We start from the raw sequence: 19,668 nt of genomic DNA, 5'->3' as shown, positions 1-19,668 counted from the left end.
CGTAAACTCGATACGGGTACCTCCACCTAAGCCCCCTGTTTTCTATCAGCTGTTTGTTTTCTCCTTTGGTTATTTGAACTTTATAAATCAACTTTTGAAATTTCAGCTTTTTTTTTCTTTTGGAAAATTAAAAACCAAGAGCTTGCACAAATCTGCTAAACCTATTGATTCATGATCCCAGAATTGTATTTTACAATTTCAAGATCCTACAATTGCAGGTTCAAGCAAATGTAAAAAAAATGCCATTTGTGCCAGCAAAAATGTTAGAAAAATAATTTACAAATATACCTACAAAAAACGCACAATAATACGTCTATTTGAAAAGGAACGTTAAATTTATTAAAAATCCCGTAAATTTTGAGGAAAGTATTCGTTTTACTAAAGACAGCTTTGAGTAGTTAAAACCCATGGATTGATAGGAAGACCCGAAACAGTTATAAATAAAGTTCTTTAATAGTTGAAAGTGGAAACGAAAAGGAATTCCTCTGAATGACTAAATGAAACCAAGATAGCAAGAATTAAAATAATAATAAATTTCAGCTAAAAATTAAGGGTTGCTACAAATAAGAGTTGAGCTGTTCCCCCCTCAAACCCCTCTAAGAACCGGGGTGTTTTACATGTCATTTGAAGATTTTTTTTTAAAGTTTTTTTTTTTAATTCAATAACTAATTAAAGGGAATTCTTTTTTAACAAAATTTTCTTATATACGGATGCTTTGTATGTGATCAAAATCTAAAAACGCCCGCCCACTTTTGAAACCGAGAGGGAGGGCATTGGCTGTTATGATTTGATACTGGAAGTTCAGTTTTCTCTATCTGTTGATGTTTAGTGCTCTATTTAAACGTTAGCCAAATTCTTTCCCACTCTAAGAAAATACTATAAATAGAATATTTTCCTGGGAATGAAGACGGCTCTAGTTGAATTCTTATACTCGTCAACAATTAAAGTGATCTTTGGGATTGGATTAATATGACTCCGTTTTTCAACTAATTGTAGGCCACGCAAGTATTTATTTTAAATCTTTCTAGACTTAATGCAACTGAGTATTCAATCCGCACTAATTAGAGACTGTGTAAAGGATTTAAGGACTGGCAAAGAAAAAAAAAATAGCAGAAATTAACACCTTTATCATAGGCTGTTATAGTGGGATATTCTTTTCGCGTAATTTAGGCGTATGAGCCATCAGTAAATTTTGAAAGCAGAATTTTATATTTAGCTCTAGAAATCTTTTTCTCTAATTTGTAAGTGAGAAAAAACAAGCCTTATTAACTGCTTTTCAAGTTTCGATAACGTATATATCACGTCTCTTGATATTGATAAATGAAAAAAAACAAGTTTTTTTTTAACTGCAAGTAAGGAGCGACATTAAAACTTAAAACGAACAGAAATTACTCTGTACATGAAAGAGGTTGTCCCCTATATACAAATATGAGAGGTTTTCTCATAGTTTTGATCGGATGATTTTGATAAATAAAAGGGTGGGGGAGGAGGCCTAGCTGCATTCCAATTTTTGGCTACTCGAAATTGTAACTAGATTTTTTTTTTTACGAACGTTTTTGTTAGTAATAAACATACGTACCTTACAAATTAACTTCCGTAACGAACCCTCGTCAATACCTCGCTCCTTACATTAAAGCTTGAATTTTATCCCAAATCTTTAAGAATGACCCCTGAATCACAAAGGCCATAGAATAAATAGTTGAAATTACTAACAATACTTAAGCGTAAAAAGCAAGGTATTTTGGAGGAAACGAACCCCCTATATACACAATATTTTATGTTCGTTTTAAATTTTAATGCTATTCATTTCAGGGAAATACCATTCTTGGCAAACCGGACAAGATAGTTGAATTAGGAAGGACCCAGGTTTCGGAAGAAATACTTGGCGAGTATATTAAGGAGCTGTCCACTCAACGATTTCGGTAGGGCTACCACTTCGGATTTTGTTTCTAATGAAGTCTAATAAAGCGTTTAACAAAGTATTATTAAGTACTTCAAAAGTACACTCAAGTAATTTGTGTAGCTTTGGGTTTAAAACCATAGTTTTTTTTTATTTGCTTTAGACGCGAATTGATAAATTTTAGTTAATTTGACGATCACGAAATCGCTTTAGTTGCCTGTCAAAAAGTGTCTCTTCTTCAGCTCAATATATAAGTATCTGGGGAAGATTAACGACAACTGACTCAATTGACTTTTTCTTCTTTTTTTTAAGGAAAAGGTGAATTTTATTTCTGAATCCACATAATGCTATACTAATATTTTTGATTAAAAAGAATATGGGTGCTAAGAAAACATATAGCATTTCCGTTCAAGAATAAAAAAAAAATATTTTACAGTTGGATAGTTTGAAAATGCTGCTTAGCTTTGTCTCAAAAGGTAGATAATCTCAAATACAAACACATCTTGCGATGACGAAGGAAACCAATGTTGATAAAGCCAGGTCCGCTTGGAGTAGTGAAAATTGCAAAGTGCAAGAAGGTGTGGTATTCTAGATAAATTTATGATAGGAATACCCTTTTATTAAATTTTAACCCCCCTATGGTCCCTTTCTGAAAAATTGATCTGGAAACGACTGGGCAGTTGTTTTTGTCATACAGCTCTTGTGTTTATTTTTCAGAGTTCTGATTTCATTTAGGGAATTAATCATTGTTTATAACCGAAACAAAAAATTGTTCTTTTCCGGGTTGCAACGGTGAAACTATGTTTCCTTTTTTCTAATTTGAACCGGGATTTAAGTGGATATGCAAATCAATAATAGTAAAAATGACTAATAAGGTAAAATTTAAAGAAAAAATGAGTATGCAGTAATAGGTGAGTGAGTAATATAATTTTGCATAAACCTAAGTCCCTAGCTTCTTGTCGCAACGTACGGAGGGGGGGGGATAAAAAAGTGTGCAAAGCTTCGACTAGTGAACAATTCAATATGTAAGAAGTACGCACTTAATAAATGAGCGTGGTAAATAGTTTCATTGGCTCATTGTCAAATGTATTGAAACCTTGAGATGTGTTTTTTAATTTAAAAGGACAGCATAATAGAAAATTGGCGACTAGAAAGTCAATTCCTAAAGTTAAGTATTTACTATGTGTCGTATCAATCTCTATATCCTTATTTTTCTCTTTCAGTTCCGGTACATATAATTTATTGAAACACAACTGTAACAACTTTTCAGAGGATTTAGCTACGTTTCTTACTGGAAGGTCAATTCCCAAGTATATACTCGATCTACCAGACTCTGTTTTAAATACGTAAGTTTGTTTCAATTTAACTCAGTTTCTTTAATTCCTTTTTTGTGTGAGTGGATCACTTTTCTCTTTTAGTGTTTCTTTTTTACTGTTCTGATAGTTGATACTTTCTTTTTTATAGTTACTGAATTTACTTCAAACGATAAATATTCCAATGTAAAAAAAAAAATGGAACTATAAAATACTTAGATACCGTACATTTTGATAACCTACATAGAGCCATTTAGAATATATGGCTCTAAATTTATAACTCAGCTTAGTTAAATCAAATAAAAAAACAAATTAAATATTCAAAAAGTAAATAATGCACTTTATGTTCTGTTTGTTATGTGCATTCATGTTTTATTCCGATAGCAAACGCTCAGAATAAAATTTTTGAAGATGGGATACATAATAAAACTAGTGATAATCTATAATTTTACCCACTATTTTACAAAATTGGAGTAATAAAAAGGAAAAAAATCATGAAAATATATAAGTATCATCAAAATTCAAAATCATCAAAGACACGAAAACCGTCAAAAAACTTGTATCAGACTTCAATGAAAAGATACAGAAACACAGGGGAATGAACCTAATGACGAGAAAAGTCGGATAAAACGGTGGAAAGGACCAAGACTTAATAGTGTATCATTTCAGAATTTAGAACTTGATGTTTGAAATGTTTGAATGATATCTGTTGCTAAATATAAAGTAAACAATTTGCTAGTAAGGTAAGATCAAGAGATGTAAAACAAAAATCTAGTATACCGGTTGCTCGTTATTCGTACTAAATCACTGTTATTAAACATGCTGCTAACGCAGGGATAAAAAAGCAGAGAAGGGTTACCAAAGCTGGATTATAGTCTAGCTAAATTTCGTTATAGCTCGTCTTCTACAATGACTCCGGTTTCCAAAGATTCTAAAATACCTTAGCTCAAATTTAATTTTACATCCTTAGAATCTGAGATCAGAAACAGCCAAATCTACAAACAGTAAGACCTAGCTAGCGAACGGAATCTAGTTGTGGAATAATGAAAAGGTTCACTTTTATATATCTGTTGCGCTATGCCAATGATATCTTTTGCTTTAGCGGCTTACTTTTTTCTTCTTTTTTTTTTATTTACTAAGAAGAAAAAAAGAAAACGGTTCGATGTAGCTAGAATGAAGAATAAGTCTATGAAAAAGAGCTCCACCATCCAAAGTTTGAAGGTGGGATCCTATTAGTTAATTTGTAATCGAGCACATGTCACCTATGTCTTTATAACTTCAAATAGATCTTTCGCAAGATCAGGCTTGTGTGGTGTCCCCCTGATGCTATCGTCGTCAGAGTGCCGAAGGAATAGCGTATAATTCGTGACTGAAGCAGTCTGTTACTGGTATGATTGAACGTTTTGGAACAACCAAGTACCTCTGGAAGCTTAGGCTAGGAACTATGTGCTTGATATCCGGTGAAGCAGCTCTCTTGGCTGTCATAAGGGTTACTTGTGATTTCTTTTTAAAAACATAATCCTTTATTGACTTGTCAACCATCAAGAATTGCTGTCCTAACTTTTAGAGCTTTATTCGTCTTTGATGTTAAGGGTGCCATTATTTCACTTGCTATATTTCTCAGTCCTTCACAATCTTCGAATAAACTTCCCTTTTAGAGCATTTCTATGACGAGAAATGTGTCTATGCCGCCGCTTTTTTGCCTGAGAGCCCAGTTCCTGCATGAGATAGTTTACTTCAATGCAGGATGGGAAAAGACCCAAAAATTTCGCTGAGATTCTGTCATTCAGCCTCCACTAGCAAGGCCTCTGGGAGTCTTAAGACTCCTCATAAATTTCTGTTCTATACCCAGGTCAGCTGAAAACCCAGCCCACTGTCTTTCTGAGTGCTTTATCGTATGAAGACCGTTATCTCACTCTTGATACCAAAAATGCCATTTCTTTTGAAGTTGACTCTTGATACCTCGAAATCCTCGATGTCTCGAATTATGTCCAATCCTCTTGGAGAAACCCGTCTAAGTCGAAGAAAAAACCGTGGATGATTCGAAGTAATTTTTCGGATATGTTTTACCTCTGTTAGTCGGAGTGACTCAAAATTACCTCTATAACTTGAAATTCAGCAGATAAGTCGTCATTTAATTTTCAATGTACCTTCACAAGTCGAAATTTTTCTCTGTATCTCGATTTTTTTTCAGCAGACCTCTGTTAGTTGAAACCCTAGTATGCAGGTTGCAACGGTTGTAACGTTTTTATAAGTCGAATTTTATGTTGAATGACCTCTGGTACTCGAACTATGCATAAGTCGAACCATAAGGGAACTATAAGAAAAATCGTGATCCCGTAAATCTTGAGTTAGCGAGAGCCGACTGTACTCTGTCTTAAGGCTAACTTTTGTACTGCAAAATAAACATCAGCTTTTTAAATCAAATTGCATGGAACCGCAAAGGACATCTTTCTTCTGTGATTCTCTCTAGCTCTGTTTTCTTTTGCTTCTGTAATTTTTAAATCCCCCTTGTTCGTGTAAGATCTGCAGTAATCATTGTGCACCCAATTTCTGCAGTAACTTGAAGGTTCTCACCTCGCTCTCGAGCGGCTGGACTTGTATTCAAAATCCCTTTCACACCGATGACGCTTATTGCGCCACACCTATCTACGCTTTTGAGACATATTGGTCCGACTGCAGATTCATCTAAAAAAAGTCAACTTCAGAAATATCAATAATCATGTTATCGACAAAGATTCGTATTTGTTGGGAATAGTGGTAAAATAGCAAATAAAGAAAAAAGAATTATATTGAGAGTAGATAATTTCCTCCAGCTAAAAAAATGTTTTGCATTTTCATATTTGGTTCTCCTGGCATGACCGAAGGAAAAAAGAAGAGTGATGAACAAGGAATTATCATGCAAAGGAACTATCGTCTTAAGAGAAAAAGAAATGGAGACTAACGAAAAAAAAAGGAAAATCCTGGTACTCTCAGAAAAGACATTTATTTTAATTTTCCAATTTCTATTCTTTTATGTTTTTTTCTAGTCATTTGTGCAGGTATCATTTTTATAAATTCTAAGTCATTTCTTATCTTTTTCGCTATCGACGACCAAGGAAAGTCTAGAAAGGACATCTTAATCGCTAAAAAAGGCTGTGTCGCTGTTTTTCGACGATAACCCCTCCCATTTCAAACACTAAAGATGAATTTCCAAAAAATATTAGCCTATTTTTACCTTCATTTCCTTTATTTACGCCCCATATCCGACCTTTTGTGTGTGGTATCGCATAATAAACTTTTAGCTTATGGTCCCCTCCTCTGCACATTAAGGGGGTGAATTTGGCGAATTTCGCTTAGAGTTAGCAATGTCGCTTATGGGTATGTCGATATGCACCCTTTTGTCTATCGAATGGTATAAAAATCGTTTCTGTTACAATTTGTTCAAGGTTTACCTGTGTTTTGTCGTATTTTAATTGAATTATCGCTGATAAAGGCAAAACTCAATAGAGGAGAGAGCTTCAGATGTGTTCAATCACTGTTGTCTTGGTTTTACCAAGAGACCTGTTGTCTTGTGTCTTGTCTGTGTCTGTGTTTACCTGTTGTCTTGGTTTTACCATCAACAGAGGATCCAGAATTTCAAACAGCCAGCAAGGAGTCGTTTTGGCCAATGAGAAGAGCTTCCTCCATCAAAAGGCTTCGTCCCCAGCTTCTTGCCATACTTTGCGTTGATATAATATGCCAAAAATTGGCTGAATAATTGTCAGTGAATCTGTAATCGATTGATTAGAATGCTCATCGGATGTCATCCTTTGTTTTTTTTTGGTGCCGGACAGGACTGACTACTGTCTTCTTCCTGTCAAGAAAAAGTATGATGTCGTCTGAAATTCAGTGTAAGGAAAGAAATACAAACTGGAACCTTGTCCTAATCCTTAAAACTAGTGCAACGATCTCAGTTTGTAGAACGAATTTTCATGGATATTTATTACTTTTTGTTTTGACCTTATGTTAATTTGAAAAATTGACTGGAACATACGTGACATGACCCCAGATTCCTAGTTACTGCTGCTTTAATATTAATTGAATTGTTAACATACTTTTCTTGATCTATAACATAGAGCTTGTAAGACATTACAAATTGTTTGGTTTTCTTAGTTTCCGATTTAAATAGATGTTCTTGTTCTTGGAATGGTCCATGATTGATGCTCAAATAACCTAAGTCCTGAGTAAAAATTCAGGAACTTTAGCTGTATGACTGTTATGTATATCTATTCAGTATCATTATATCTTGTTAAAAAAACAAATGTGGCAACTCCTAACTAGTTATACCTACTACATATTCATGAAACTTGACTGTTCTCAATCTTTTTTATTTTGTTTTTAGTGGTTGCTCATATCTTTTTATTCAATGAACCAATTTCGCTTCGGTTCGACCATTATTTGTCTCTCGTCTAGGGTAATAGGTATTAAACCAATTTTCTGCCTTCTTTGTCAATATTTTAACTTTCAAAGCCCAGCTTTGAGTGAATTCGCAATTCCTTTCTAAGGTTTAGTTAGTTCTTATAGTAGCTTTTGGATTTTAATAGCAGGAAAACATAGTCCGTACGTGTAGTAGGTGAAGTTTGGTGTAAGTGTACAAGTTATTGCCAAACACGTTTCGTAATGGCACTTCTCCTGCCAAGAGCTGGATTCTGTAAAGTTAAATTTATACAGCTGTATTCAAGGGAGTGTCCATGCTGTGAGATTCACACTAAAGGTATTAGAAGGTAGAGTCGGGGACTGATATCTTAGTTTTTTCTCTTTGATTCTTCCTTAAAATTGCAGTAAGCCCCGCTTTGTTCTTTTCCCTTATGGAGGTATTGCTGACACTTTTATACATCATTTTTTATTTATTTAAAAATGTCACATAAGCTTAACAGAGCAGCAGGTTATTACATTCATTTAAGACCGTGAAAGAAATCAATGAAAAGCTGTTTTTTAGAGCCATTCCAGTTCTTATTACACAGTTTCAATGGTAAAACCATGATTGTTGGCAGATTATATAGTTTAAGATTAAACCCGTTGCATATATGGTTGTGTTTTGTCCATTAATCATTACGCTGTGATGGTTGAGTTGGCCACACTAGCACTGCTTTCTGTCAACTCATATGCGACTATTGTGTCTGATTTTTGTGTCAAATTTTCTAGTGTTATTTCATTCTTTTTGTAATAAGAAAAACCCATGAGCCCAGATGGTCGTTAAAAGAATATTTTTTTCTCTTTTCAGCTTGATTTTTCCCTTTTTTTTTGGGGGGGGGGGGTATCGACCTATCCCACGCCCTCTATGTATGATTGAATCTAATTCCTAATTATATCTAGTCCTCTAGGGCCAACCTTGCTACCCTTCTTGGGCGAATTAGGCGTAGATCCAGCTAGTGGAAGCGAAGTTCAGCCATTTCCTTCACTTATTCCTCAATCTAGGTAAGTATTTTATACAAGCCATTAATTACATTTCTTAGTTCAACCATTAAACCAATGTTGCTTAGCCTATTTTGTACTTAAGCATGCTGCAGATAGCGTAATCTTATCTTCACCTTAGTTTCTAATTTTTTTCAAATTAGTCTAGTTCCCCTTTTCGTTCGTTTATTCCCCAATCTAAAGCCTTCATTTGCCTTGCCTGATCCAAGTATTAATGTAATTTGTTAAGCTAATTTTGTACTTTGTCATTTCCTAAATATCATAATCTGTTCTTTCATTATGAACTTTTTTTTCTTAAATTAAATCGACACATTCCACTTACATTGCGGAGATTGCTAGAAATGAAATTTCTTACAGAATATTAGACGGGACTTTTTATTGGTTGCTTGCATATAAAAAGGAAAAAGACGTTTCTACGTTTTTGAACGTGAGTTCTATAGCGAATGTGACCTATGTTTTATTTGCACTAGTTTTTTTTTAGATAATATTTATTGATCTTCAAACCCTTACATTGCTATCAAATGATTAATGGGAAAAAGTTTGAATATTCTTCAAACAATAACACGGGCCATCAGGTTTTCTTTTTAAGACAGGAAATCTGAACCTAAATCGATGTTTAGAGGCTGGCCCAAGTTAAAATTCTTCGTAATACAATAAGCCGCATATATCTATGGAGCAATGTTGCTTTTTTGTTTCTTGTTTTAATTCTCTTTTTTTTTGTATTTTTTTTATTTCTGTGTTTCGCCCAGTGGTTCCATTTTGTGTTAGAACTAGCTACAGGACAAAAATTCCTTTTCAAGTGGTCCTTGCAACAATAGATTAAAATTACTCTTACTAGAGTCATGGACGGATGTCACGAGTCCATTGATGTCAGGTTTCCACTATAAATTTACCCTATTATAATTTATTTACAATGCGCTCCAAAAAAAGAAAGCGGAGTAAAAAAAAAGAACATATATATATATATATATATATATATATATATATATATATATATATATATATATATATATATATATATATATATATATATATATATATATATATATATATATATATATATATATATATATATATATATATATATATATATATATATATATATATCAAACAGTTCGTGGTAACGAACTGTAGTAAGGACATAATTGAGCGACCCGGCTCAATAGTAACCGAAACTCTAAAAAACGGAATTTTGGTGCCAATAGTTACATCAAAAGAATCGCATTGTAATGCCGATTTTAAATATATAAGTTTCATCAAGTTTAGTCTTATCCATCAAAAGTCTTATCCGACATTAAAACTTAAAACGAACAGAAATTAATCCGTATATGAAAGGGACTGTTCCCTCCTCAACGCCTTGCTCTTTACGCTAAAGTTATCTTTTCTGTTTAAAAAATAGAGTTGAGAGAAAGGGTCAAACTTTAGCGTAAAGAGCGGGTGTTGTGGAGGGAACAGCCCCTTTCATGTACGGATTAGTTTCTGTTAGTTTTAAGTTTTAATGTCGCTCCTTACTTTCATTTAAAAAAACTTGTTTTTTTTTATTCAATATATATTTAGAAATTAACACTTAAAACAAGAAGAAGAAAAAAAAAAAAAAACAGTAAGGGAGTGTGTGCAGGCAAATATTTGTAGGTACCGTGTGGTAGTTAGCCAGCAAGCTTCGTAAGTTCTAAGCTGTTGTTGTGGAGTTCGCAAACAGATATGAGGTTTTGATTTCTAAACCACAGAGGTAATCTGATAATCCTCTCTCTCTCTCTCTCTCTCTCTCTCTCTCTCTCTCTCTCTCTCTCTCTCTCTCTCTCTCTCTCTCTCTCTCTCTCTCTCTCTCTCTCTCTCTCTCTCTCTCTCTCTCTCTCTCTCTCTCTCTCTCTCTCTATTTTTTTCTCTCGCTCTCTCTTCTCTGTCTCTCTCCAGGAAAAACGGTAATAACATGATCGGGTAGGATTGTTATGAAGAATAGAGTAAACTCTCAAAAGAAACACCGAGTGGTCAGTACAAAGTAAATTTAATTTAGCCAAAGAATTTCTAATTTAGCCAAACAGTTCTGGTTTAACTAAAAAGAATTTTCTTTTTGAAATCAGCGGCGATGTGATCCGGAAAGATTTTAATGTTTCAGTAATAGTTATCCCTAACCACTGAAAAGAAGAAACCAACAATATTGAGGAGAACTCGTAGACCAGAGGGATCAGAAAGCTATGGAGCAGACAGTTTTAAACAGGACTTGTCTTTCATTAATCAATGAAAATTAGAAAGATTTCCATATCAATAATTTTCCTCTTTTCACAAACTTTTCAAAAACCTCTTTTGGGTTAAGGGTTTGCCGTTTTCATTCATATGTCTGACTGTTTAGTGTGCTAGAGGTTCGCTATTATCGTTTCCAGATTAATTGGTGTCGGCAATTTGAACTGAAGCATAGGAAGGTATTGTCTGATTAAAGTTTCTCCGAAAGTATTTTGGCATTCTAAATAGGGAAAAACTGTAAAGAGCGGACGTCATCCTTTTACACGTAGTCAGGATTTTTGCTCAATCATTCCCCCAGATAATTTTCCGTGGGGTCTTTAGTGGCCCATTAATGACTACTGTGGTAACTTACATCATATACTATATCTAAGTGCGTATTAAGAGCATGTAAGAATAATATTTTAATTTTTTTTAGTATTTATAATATCATTTTTATCACCCGAAATTGTTTATAATTTAGAGTCCTGTATATTTTAGGCTTTGAAATTATTGTTGTATTAAGCCAATGAATGTGGTCACTTCTAAATTTTGCTGCCCAGGAGAAAAGTTTCGTGAAAAAGCATGATAAATTTGCTTTTTCAATTTGCTGAGCTTTAAAAAAAATCCACACATAAATGAGGCATTGAATTGAATGTGTCACAACCCAAAATACGTTCTTCCTTTAAAATATTCAAATTGATGATCTACATTTTCATGGATTATATAATCGTAATATTGCGTATATTGAAGGTATATTATCTTTTAACTTCTAGCTGATATTCATAAAATTAATTTCGATGATATAGTATTTGTAATCTCAAAAAGGCTATCATGATCTTCGAGAGAGCTGAATTTGCTTCATAAGTCTATGACAAGCAACTTTAATATATAAAAATGGTAATAGCATTACACTAAAATAAAAGCCAAATTCAATAAAAACAAATTATCTCAATACAATTCAAAAGAGGGTTTTTCATTCGAAAAAAAATATTATGTAAAAAAAATTGTCAGAATTCGATAAAATAAAATTTTACTCGTCAAATGACCAATATACAGCTGTTTGATTATAAGAAATAAGAAAAAAAAGTCACAAATGGATGGGTGAAAGAATTGCCTGTTTAAAATTCTGGTGGTATAAGTAATAGGAATTTTATGCTAAAAATGATGATATTTTACTTGAGGCAGGACGAGAAAAGTTTCCATGGAAAAAAAAAATCATTAACAAAACGTGGATTTTTTCGATAGCTATGGAAAGGGCCACCAGTAATAAAATGGGGCCTAACGATGTCTCTGTGAGACGTCGTAGTAAGTTGGAAGAAAGCCGGAGTAAACGTTATAGTGTTTAACTGCTTCGGTTTAATTTGAAAGAACGGATACGAGAAAAAATGATTAATTAATTCTAATTAAAAGTGGTTTTTAATGTTCTAGTTAATTTGGAATCAATGTAAAATTAGTCGATCAGTGTATTATAGTTAATTTAACCAACATTATTTTATGGGTTCACACGATTGAGGGACGCATAAGGTTTTCAATGTTATCTAAACATATTACGTCCATACTTGGAACAAGGTTGTTGGTGGTCGAAGTAGAACATGAGTTTCTGTGTTTTTTGGCAACGTGGTTGCACAAAGGCACAAAGAGCTCAAAATGGACGGTTGGGTGCCTTCTGATCTGTCACATTCCTTTAAAAGGATATTAGATGTCAAAATTTGCGATGTGATAAACCCTGTCCTAATTTTGTAAAAATTTTACGCTATTTGCCTTTTTTGACCATCCATATGGAGCGGAACGAAAAGCAAGTCGTCTCCAAATGGGATGGGACAGGTTATAAGGAACGATTTAAAAGCTGGTAAATAAAAGGGAGGGTTAAAGAGTGAAGCTCTGAACAGATTGGGTTGGGAGAAGAGCGTGCGCAGCTGTGTTGGTCCTATCTGTCGTGGTGCCGCAGTGAGTTTATAGTAGTAATATTAGTATGGACTATAATCAATTTGATATCTTTTTGATCATGCCTTTTTATTAATGGAATGTTTTATTAATGACATAATGTCGCTGAACTTCAATATATTTGTAGTTTACCATCGTATAGCAGTTTAGCCATGTCAGGAGCAGAGGCGAATGGTGATGTTGTTCCGAACGATCCAACTAATGTCTGTTCAGCAGCTGAATTTGAAAAAGACGAATTTACCACTAAGCCAAAAGTTCCACCTATTGTTTTTAAGGACACTTTTGATGTAAGTAGTTTGTCAGTATAATGAAGTTACTTTTAGGCATTTAATCAAGAATATTATGAAACGTTTCACCAGAGTTATTATTGGTCTTGCTATTTACTTGACCTGTTTTCCTCAGACCAGTCTTTTTTTTTTTTTTTTTTTTTTTTTTTTTTTTTTTTTTTTTTTTTTTTTTTTTTTTTTTTTTTTATGGACCACAATCGTTATTACGTTTAAGAAACAGCTTGCGACGAATGGGGTGAAGAAGAAATTGTAATGATTGCTGCAGTATCTTTGAATGGTTTTTGTTTTTTTGCTATTTAAGGGGAAGAATAAAAGTAACAAATTTATAGCTAATAGACGAGCTAAAGCCAAGCGTGCCAAAACTAAATCAAGATAAGAAAAAAAGTAAGAAAAAAATACATACAATGGAAAGATCAAATGGGTTTGAAAGGGGAAAAATTGAAAAGTAAGAAAGAGAAAAAAGACAAGAACTTATATCAATTAACAAATAAGGAATATTAGAAAAAAATAAATAATCTAACTTATCTCCCTGTTTTGTCAAATATTAAAATAATGGTTATTTCCTTTTTTAATTCTATTCCCTTTTGTCCATTGTATACTACCTTTAATATCAGAAGTAAAAGGGGTTTTGTTAAACTGAAGGTAGTCTTTAAAATATTCTGTCTACAGCAGGATCAACAGTTCTGGGAGCTTTTTCTAACTTTGAAATCTTTTGCCAAAGAACTCTGAGGCTGAATAAACGCTTTTTGAAATTATTGCTTTGTTTGGTCATTGTTAAACTTTACAAGAATCTGGGTTAATTTCTATAACAGATTACAACTACTCTTACTTGAGTCATAGATAGATTCCATGAGTCCATTGCTATTTTGGAATGCTTAATTTACACACCTTTTGAATTTTTTTTCTCTTAGAAATGGTATATGGGAAAAATCGCGTATCGCCTTAGTTAAGGTCTACATCGTATGAATGCGTTCTTGCTTAAGCTCTTTTAGCAAAAATGCAATCGTTTGAACCAAAATCTTTACACCATCCTGATTTCAACTGGGCATTATATGTCTATCCGTCTACTGATACTTTATGAAGCCTTCCTATTAAAATTCGTGGTTTTATATAATTTGGTCCCTTTGCCCTGGGGGATGCTCGTATCATATTGCGCATGAGGGTATATTTTTTGTAGCTTTTGACCTTTCTGATTAAAGTGCCTACCTTGAATATTTTACTAGATGCTATATTAGGCCGGATAGGTTTCAAGGGACACAGAAATGTTGAAAATGTGGGTGGTTACCATTTGATTGATATCCTCACCAGGTTTTTCCTCACATTGCAATATATTGATTTCCTCACAAATGCACTTGCAATACTGTAATTTCCATTTAATTTGATATTAGTCTCAGACTGGTAATGAACAAGATCAGAAAATGATAATAATACACGGGAGATAATTTCCAATCGAATAAACCTTCTCCAACTTCTTTTGACCATCCAACCTATATAATCACGATGGGAGTTGGCTGCAAAGCTATTGCGTTGACTGAAATTAGTTATCTCAAAAACCATATATAGCAATTTTCGTGAAAATATAACACTATTTGTGAAGTGTGAACTTACAATTTTGTGATTTCAACTTATTGTAAAAGTGAAAAGTACTATGCCAATTAACGAAAAAGAGAAAAGGCGAATTAAAATCAAATCATGTAATTAAAATCGAATCGAAATATAATTAAAGTAATCGAATTATAATAAAGTAGTTGTGAGCATCAAGCCATGGCTAATTGTAGAAAAAGCCAAGACAGATAGTCCAATCGAGTGAGAGGCAAATTTGGCATAAGCCCTTATTAGGATTGTATGAAAATGTTGTCTGTTCATTTTTCTAGATAAGTTTATTTATCATCCGTCCATGCGTCATTCCTAGGGCAGAACTAAGGTAGATAATCTTACAACTAAGGGATGAAAGAATTGGTTAGATTTTGGGTTGATACGTGACGGGCAATGTCCATTGGACTTGTATGCACACTATTTAAGAAGTGTGAACTTACAATTTTGTGATTTAAACTTATTGTGAAATTGAAAAGTGTTATGTGAATTAACGAAAAAGAGGAAAAGCGGGCAACTTCATTTTGTACCTCCCCATACTCTAATAAATAACTTCGAAGACCACACTGCCTTTCCATGATGAAAATATAACTGTTCAAAATAGGAATGAAACCTTTTAATTGACAGTGAAACAAATATATTTTTTTAACTGAATATTTCGAACACATATACAGTGTCTATCATCAGCAGTAAAACTTCTTCAAGACACTGTAGTTCGAAATATCCAGCTAAAAAAAATTATATTTGTTTCACTGTAAATTAAAAGGTTTCACCCCTATTTTGAACTGTTATATTTCCATACTCTAATAGACACCATAAATGAATTGCACAACAGTAAATGTAAAATAATCTTTTCACAATATCTTTTAATAAAGTAACTTCATCTAAATTCTTACAAGTATGAGTTTCATTCTATAATCATGCAGCCACTATAAATTATAGATAAGAACGGTATACTCTACGACGGGGAAATAAAAATTTATACCACCATGTGGGTCATGAATGAAGAGAAAACATTGTAATAAACAAATCTGAAAAACAGACGAAATTATTTAGATAACCATATTGGTGCACAATAAGATTCATATTAAAATCTGGCTCACCAGGACATGGCAGAAATTTTAAATTTTAATGTTCATTTATAACTGGTTCTCTTGTTCTTATCCTATTAAAAACACAAATTGCGTTTTTTGTGACAAACTTGTTTTGGTTTAATCGTCTTAGGGAACGTATTTGCAGTCACAAACGATATATAAGTGAAAATGTACGATGTATCTGTATTAGTGAAACGAGTACGATGCATAAGTAAAAATACAAAATTCAAAGGGAAGAAATATTTCCGATTCCCTTAATTACTAAATGTCCGAAGAATTTCGTACTAAACTTAATGCCATCATCTTGAAAAGATATAGTCTTATCTACTATAACACCTATATATCTTACAGATACAACTCTCGATAACTTACTACTTTCCATCGGTTTCCTTCCATCAAAAATATAGAAGCTGCAGGGACTTCATCAATTTTGTTCCCAAGTTTGGTATATTTTTAGTTGTGGCCAAAGTTGCAATAGAATTAAATTTGGGGAAAGTTGTCTCTCTCCTCTACTAGATAAATGGCTTCACTTCTAGTTTATTAAGAAGAATGCTATTGCTAGTAACATGGTAGTAGGATGAATTTTCAGTAAGGATAGCGGATGTGGTGATGACATACTAAATAGAGTTAGCAAGGTATTGTTTTATGTTTGTTTTTTTTTCAATTTAAAAGCTGTAAAAAGCCAAAAATCTCGGGGGGGGGGGGCAAAGTGCATTTTTCAAAATCTTGGCGAGGGGGTAAAATTGTTTTTTTTTTCATTTTTAAATGAAATACCAAATACAGGAGATAGGAAAAAAATTGTTTCTTTTTTTTATTGTCTTTTTTTTTGCACTTTTCAGTGTTAAGTATGTGATTTGTCGTTCTCCTATTTTTACTTCAAATACACAAGTGTAACATTAATTGAAGAATCCGAGGGTCTTTTAGCAGTCAAAGAATAAATATAGGGCAAATGAGTAAAAAATATCCCCAATATTATATCCACCAAGCAAAAGGGCAATTCTAGACCATCGTAAAGAATATTTATAAATGTAGAAATTAGTCCAAATACAACCTATATCCTGCCAAAAAGAAAACTGATTACGAAGATTAGTGCACTACTCTATTGAACCATGAGAAAAGAGCATTTGTTTTCTTCTAATTGGTGGTATTTCCATAATTATTAATACGTTTGTGGCATTTAATTGCAAAATATGTTGTATATTTTCTTTAGGTAATGGTTTACTATAATTGTCATCATCTTATTTTGTTTGCTTTTTGAATCCAAGCTAAAATCAAATGTTCATTTCACAGATTTTAAATGAATTTCAAAGTTTGATGCGTCACATTGAACCACATTTAAGCGACGATGACAGAAGTAGTCTGGAAGAGCTCCGAGTTTATGTAGTGGAAAATGAAGGCTCATGGGCCCTTGGTGACAACTGCCTCAACTTTATTGGTAAGAATATCTTATTTTAAAATCATGTTTTTACGATCAGTTGAGTAGATTGATTAGTTCAATAAGTGCTCTTATTGGATCAGGCATACATGAAATAAATGGTTTTGGGGAGGGATAACCTTACAAAAAGATTACCAGACACAGCAAATAAGGTCAACTTGTAGCAAAGCCCCCTGGGTTACAGGTATAAGAAAGAAAAAAGTCGCGCTAACTTTTTGGAAATAATAAGGGAAAAGCATTTAGCTTCTTATCCCCAATTTCCTCCGTTACTCCTCTCCCCACTATTAAAGAATAAGCTCACTTTTTACGAAAATTTCTACTCCATCTCCCAGTCGTTGGACCAAGAATAGACCTAAGGCCCATTCACCATGAGATTTTATTAATACCAAAATTTGGCTAGTACTAATTTGAGCTACTCATAATTTTTCAGAGAATTTTTCACCCAATCAGAAAATTCTATGAAAAATGTGTAAAATCTTATTGTAAGTGGTCGTTTAAGAAAACTGCGTATATAATTTGTCCTCATTTGACTCAACCTACTGGCTACATAATGTGAAATTCGCGCTTGGCTTTAGGCTTCGAATACCCGTGAAGCCTACAATGTTTTCAGTGTTGAAGATTAGTGATTGATGGTAATTTATACCTATTGACATAGATTTTCAGACAGTTTACATAAAATCATTCTGACATAAATACGTGTCATTGATTTTTTGGTCAATTCCAAAAATGTTATTACAAAAAGCGTCATTTTTTTTCATTGGATAGGGTGCCACTCTTTTTGCTGCCATCGCAGAAATATGTGATAATTTTTTCTGTCATCGAACATAGTCTTTTTTTTGTGTCATTACAAATAGTATCGTCGCTTTATTTTTCATGTAATAGTGCAAAGTCGCATTGTTTTCGGCCTCTCTTTATCCTTTCAGAAAGGATAGGCACTTCAAAAGGGCCATCGTTTTTTACAAAAAAAATAATTGACAATTTCCAGTTATGGATATGGCTGCCTGGGATGATTGAATTGATGAAATATATATTAATGATTGACATTTTTCCAATGATAGACGCAAAAAAAAGCATTCAGTGATTATTAAATCTGCGACAAGCACTAGAATAATATTTGTTTATACTTTTTCACGAGCTTCGTAGCTTCTTTAATTTTGTGTTTCCACGGATATATTACTCTATACTTTTTTGTTCTAGTATCTATGAATTAAATCCTCCCTGGTTGCCATGTTGCTCATTGGACAAGTTGGCTCGTTTTAAAAGTTAACAGTTTCCTATTCTTCTGAACCAAAAGAAATTGAAAGGAAAAGCATTTAACAAATCTATTTTATTCTCCTTTAAGTTTGAAGCTGATAAAAGACAAAGATTTGTGGGTTTTTATGGACCAGCCCTTCTCCAGAATGTTAAAGTTTTTATAATTGGTCTTTTTTCTATTTTTTAATTACTTTGCTTTTTTTTTACTGCTTTACGTTTATGTCTCCACCAAAATAAACTCCAGCGTTTGATTTTTTTTTCAAATTTTAATTGCTGTAATCCCAGGGGGCCTTTTTTTTTGTCTATAATTGGAAAAATTGGTAAATATTAAGATTGTAATTATATAAACAATATTTGTGTGGATTTGTTGCAATCTCCTATGGATTCAATCAACCCAGCAATGACACTTTTTGCGATGACAAAAAAAGAAAGAAAAAGAATGGCATTTTATCCGATGACAAAACTTTATGAAAAGTCAGAAAAAAAACAATGACGCTTAAATGATGTCAAAAAAAGAAACTGTGACGCTTTTTCAATGACAGAAAAACAATTAGTCTTCGGCCAATGACAGAATAAAACAGTGATATTTTTTCTGATGAAAAATTTTGGCAATCTTCGAGACATTGATGGAAAAAAGTGATGGCAAAGTGTTTTTTGGCAAAATGTTATAGAACCACCAACGTAAGCAATTGTATAGGTAGAGATAAGAACAGTCTTAGTCTTGATGTTTTGGCTCAGACACACAGATAAACTTATGTTGCATCTTGTCAGGTTGAAAGAAAAACTCGTCGAACGCTTTTCACGATAGGATGTTTTAGTTTTAGTAAAATACTGACGGATTTCACGTCGCTGGAACGAATTTTAGATTTGGACTAGCTTACTAAACTGGAATTCTTTAGGGAATAATAAATCCTTTGACTCTTTAGACCTTGCCTATTTATATTACGTGGCTGCATTGTACCAAAGAACATTGGAACTTGAAGAGAATCAAGTCTGATTCTTTAACAGGGTCCTAAAAGGGGAACTAAAAAGCTATTACCGCCACAGACAGTACGGTGTTTCCAAGTTGAAACCGAAATATTTATACTAAGCTTTAATGAAGCTTAGTTTTTTTTAGTTGATTTAGGTTTGAAGTTGGCATATAAATATATTTGTTTTCCTGCTGGTGGGTGACATAAAAGGTTTTTTATTG

General features: G+C 33.2%; 1 protein-coding gene across 9 annotated transcripts in view; it reads left to right on the top strand.

Moving 5' to 3' along the window:
* LOC136027343 (uncharacterized) overlaps nt 1-19,668 on the top strand; it is a 57,489-nt gene that overhangs the window by 26,938 nt on the left and 10,883 nt on the right. For 6 of the 9 annotated variants that reach the window (XM_065704497.1, XM_065704495.1, XM_065704496.1 and 3 more), the window contains exons 4-8: nt 1,813-1,922; nt 3,124-3,246; nt 8,551-8,652; nt 12,941-13,100; nt 17,078-17,222. In XM_065704497.1, the coding sequence (XP_065560569.1) occupies nt 1,813-1,922; nt 3,124-3,246; nt 8,551-8,652; nt 12,941-13,100; nt 17,078-17,222 (640 nt within the window). The remainder of the gene's footprint in view (nt 1-1,812; nt 1,923-3,123; nt 3,247-8,550; nt 8,653-12,940; nt 13,101-17,077; nt 17,223-19,668) is intronic. The other 3 variants (XM_065704500.1, XM_065704498.1, XM_065704499.1) reach the window with 1 other exon arrangement.

The sequence above is a fragment of the Artemia franciscana genome, chromosome 5 (genome assembly GCF_032884065.1).
Source record: "Artemia franciscana chromosome 5, ASM3288406v1, whole genome shotgun sequence".
Taxonomy (NCBI): domain Eukaryota; kingdom Metazoa; phylum Arthropoda; class Branchiopoda; order Anostraca; family Artemiidae; genus Artemia; species Artemia franciscana.
This window is presented reverse-complemented; position numbering and strand designations above follow the sequence as displayed.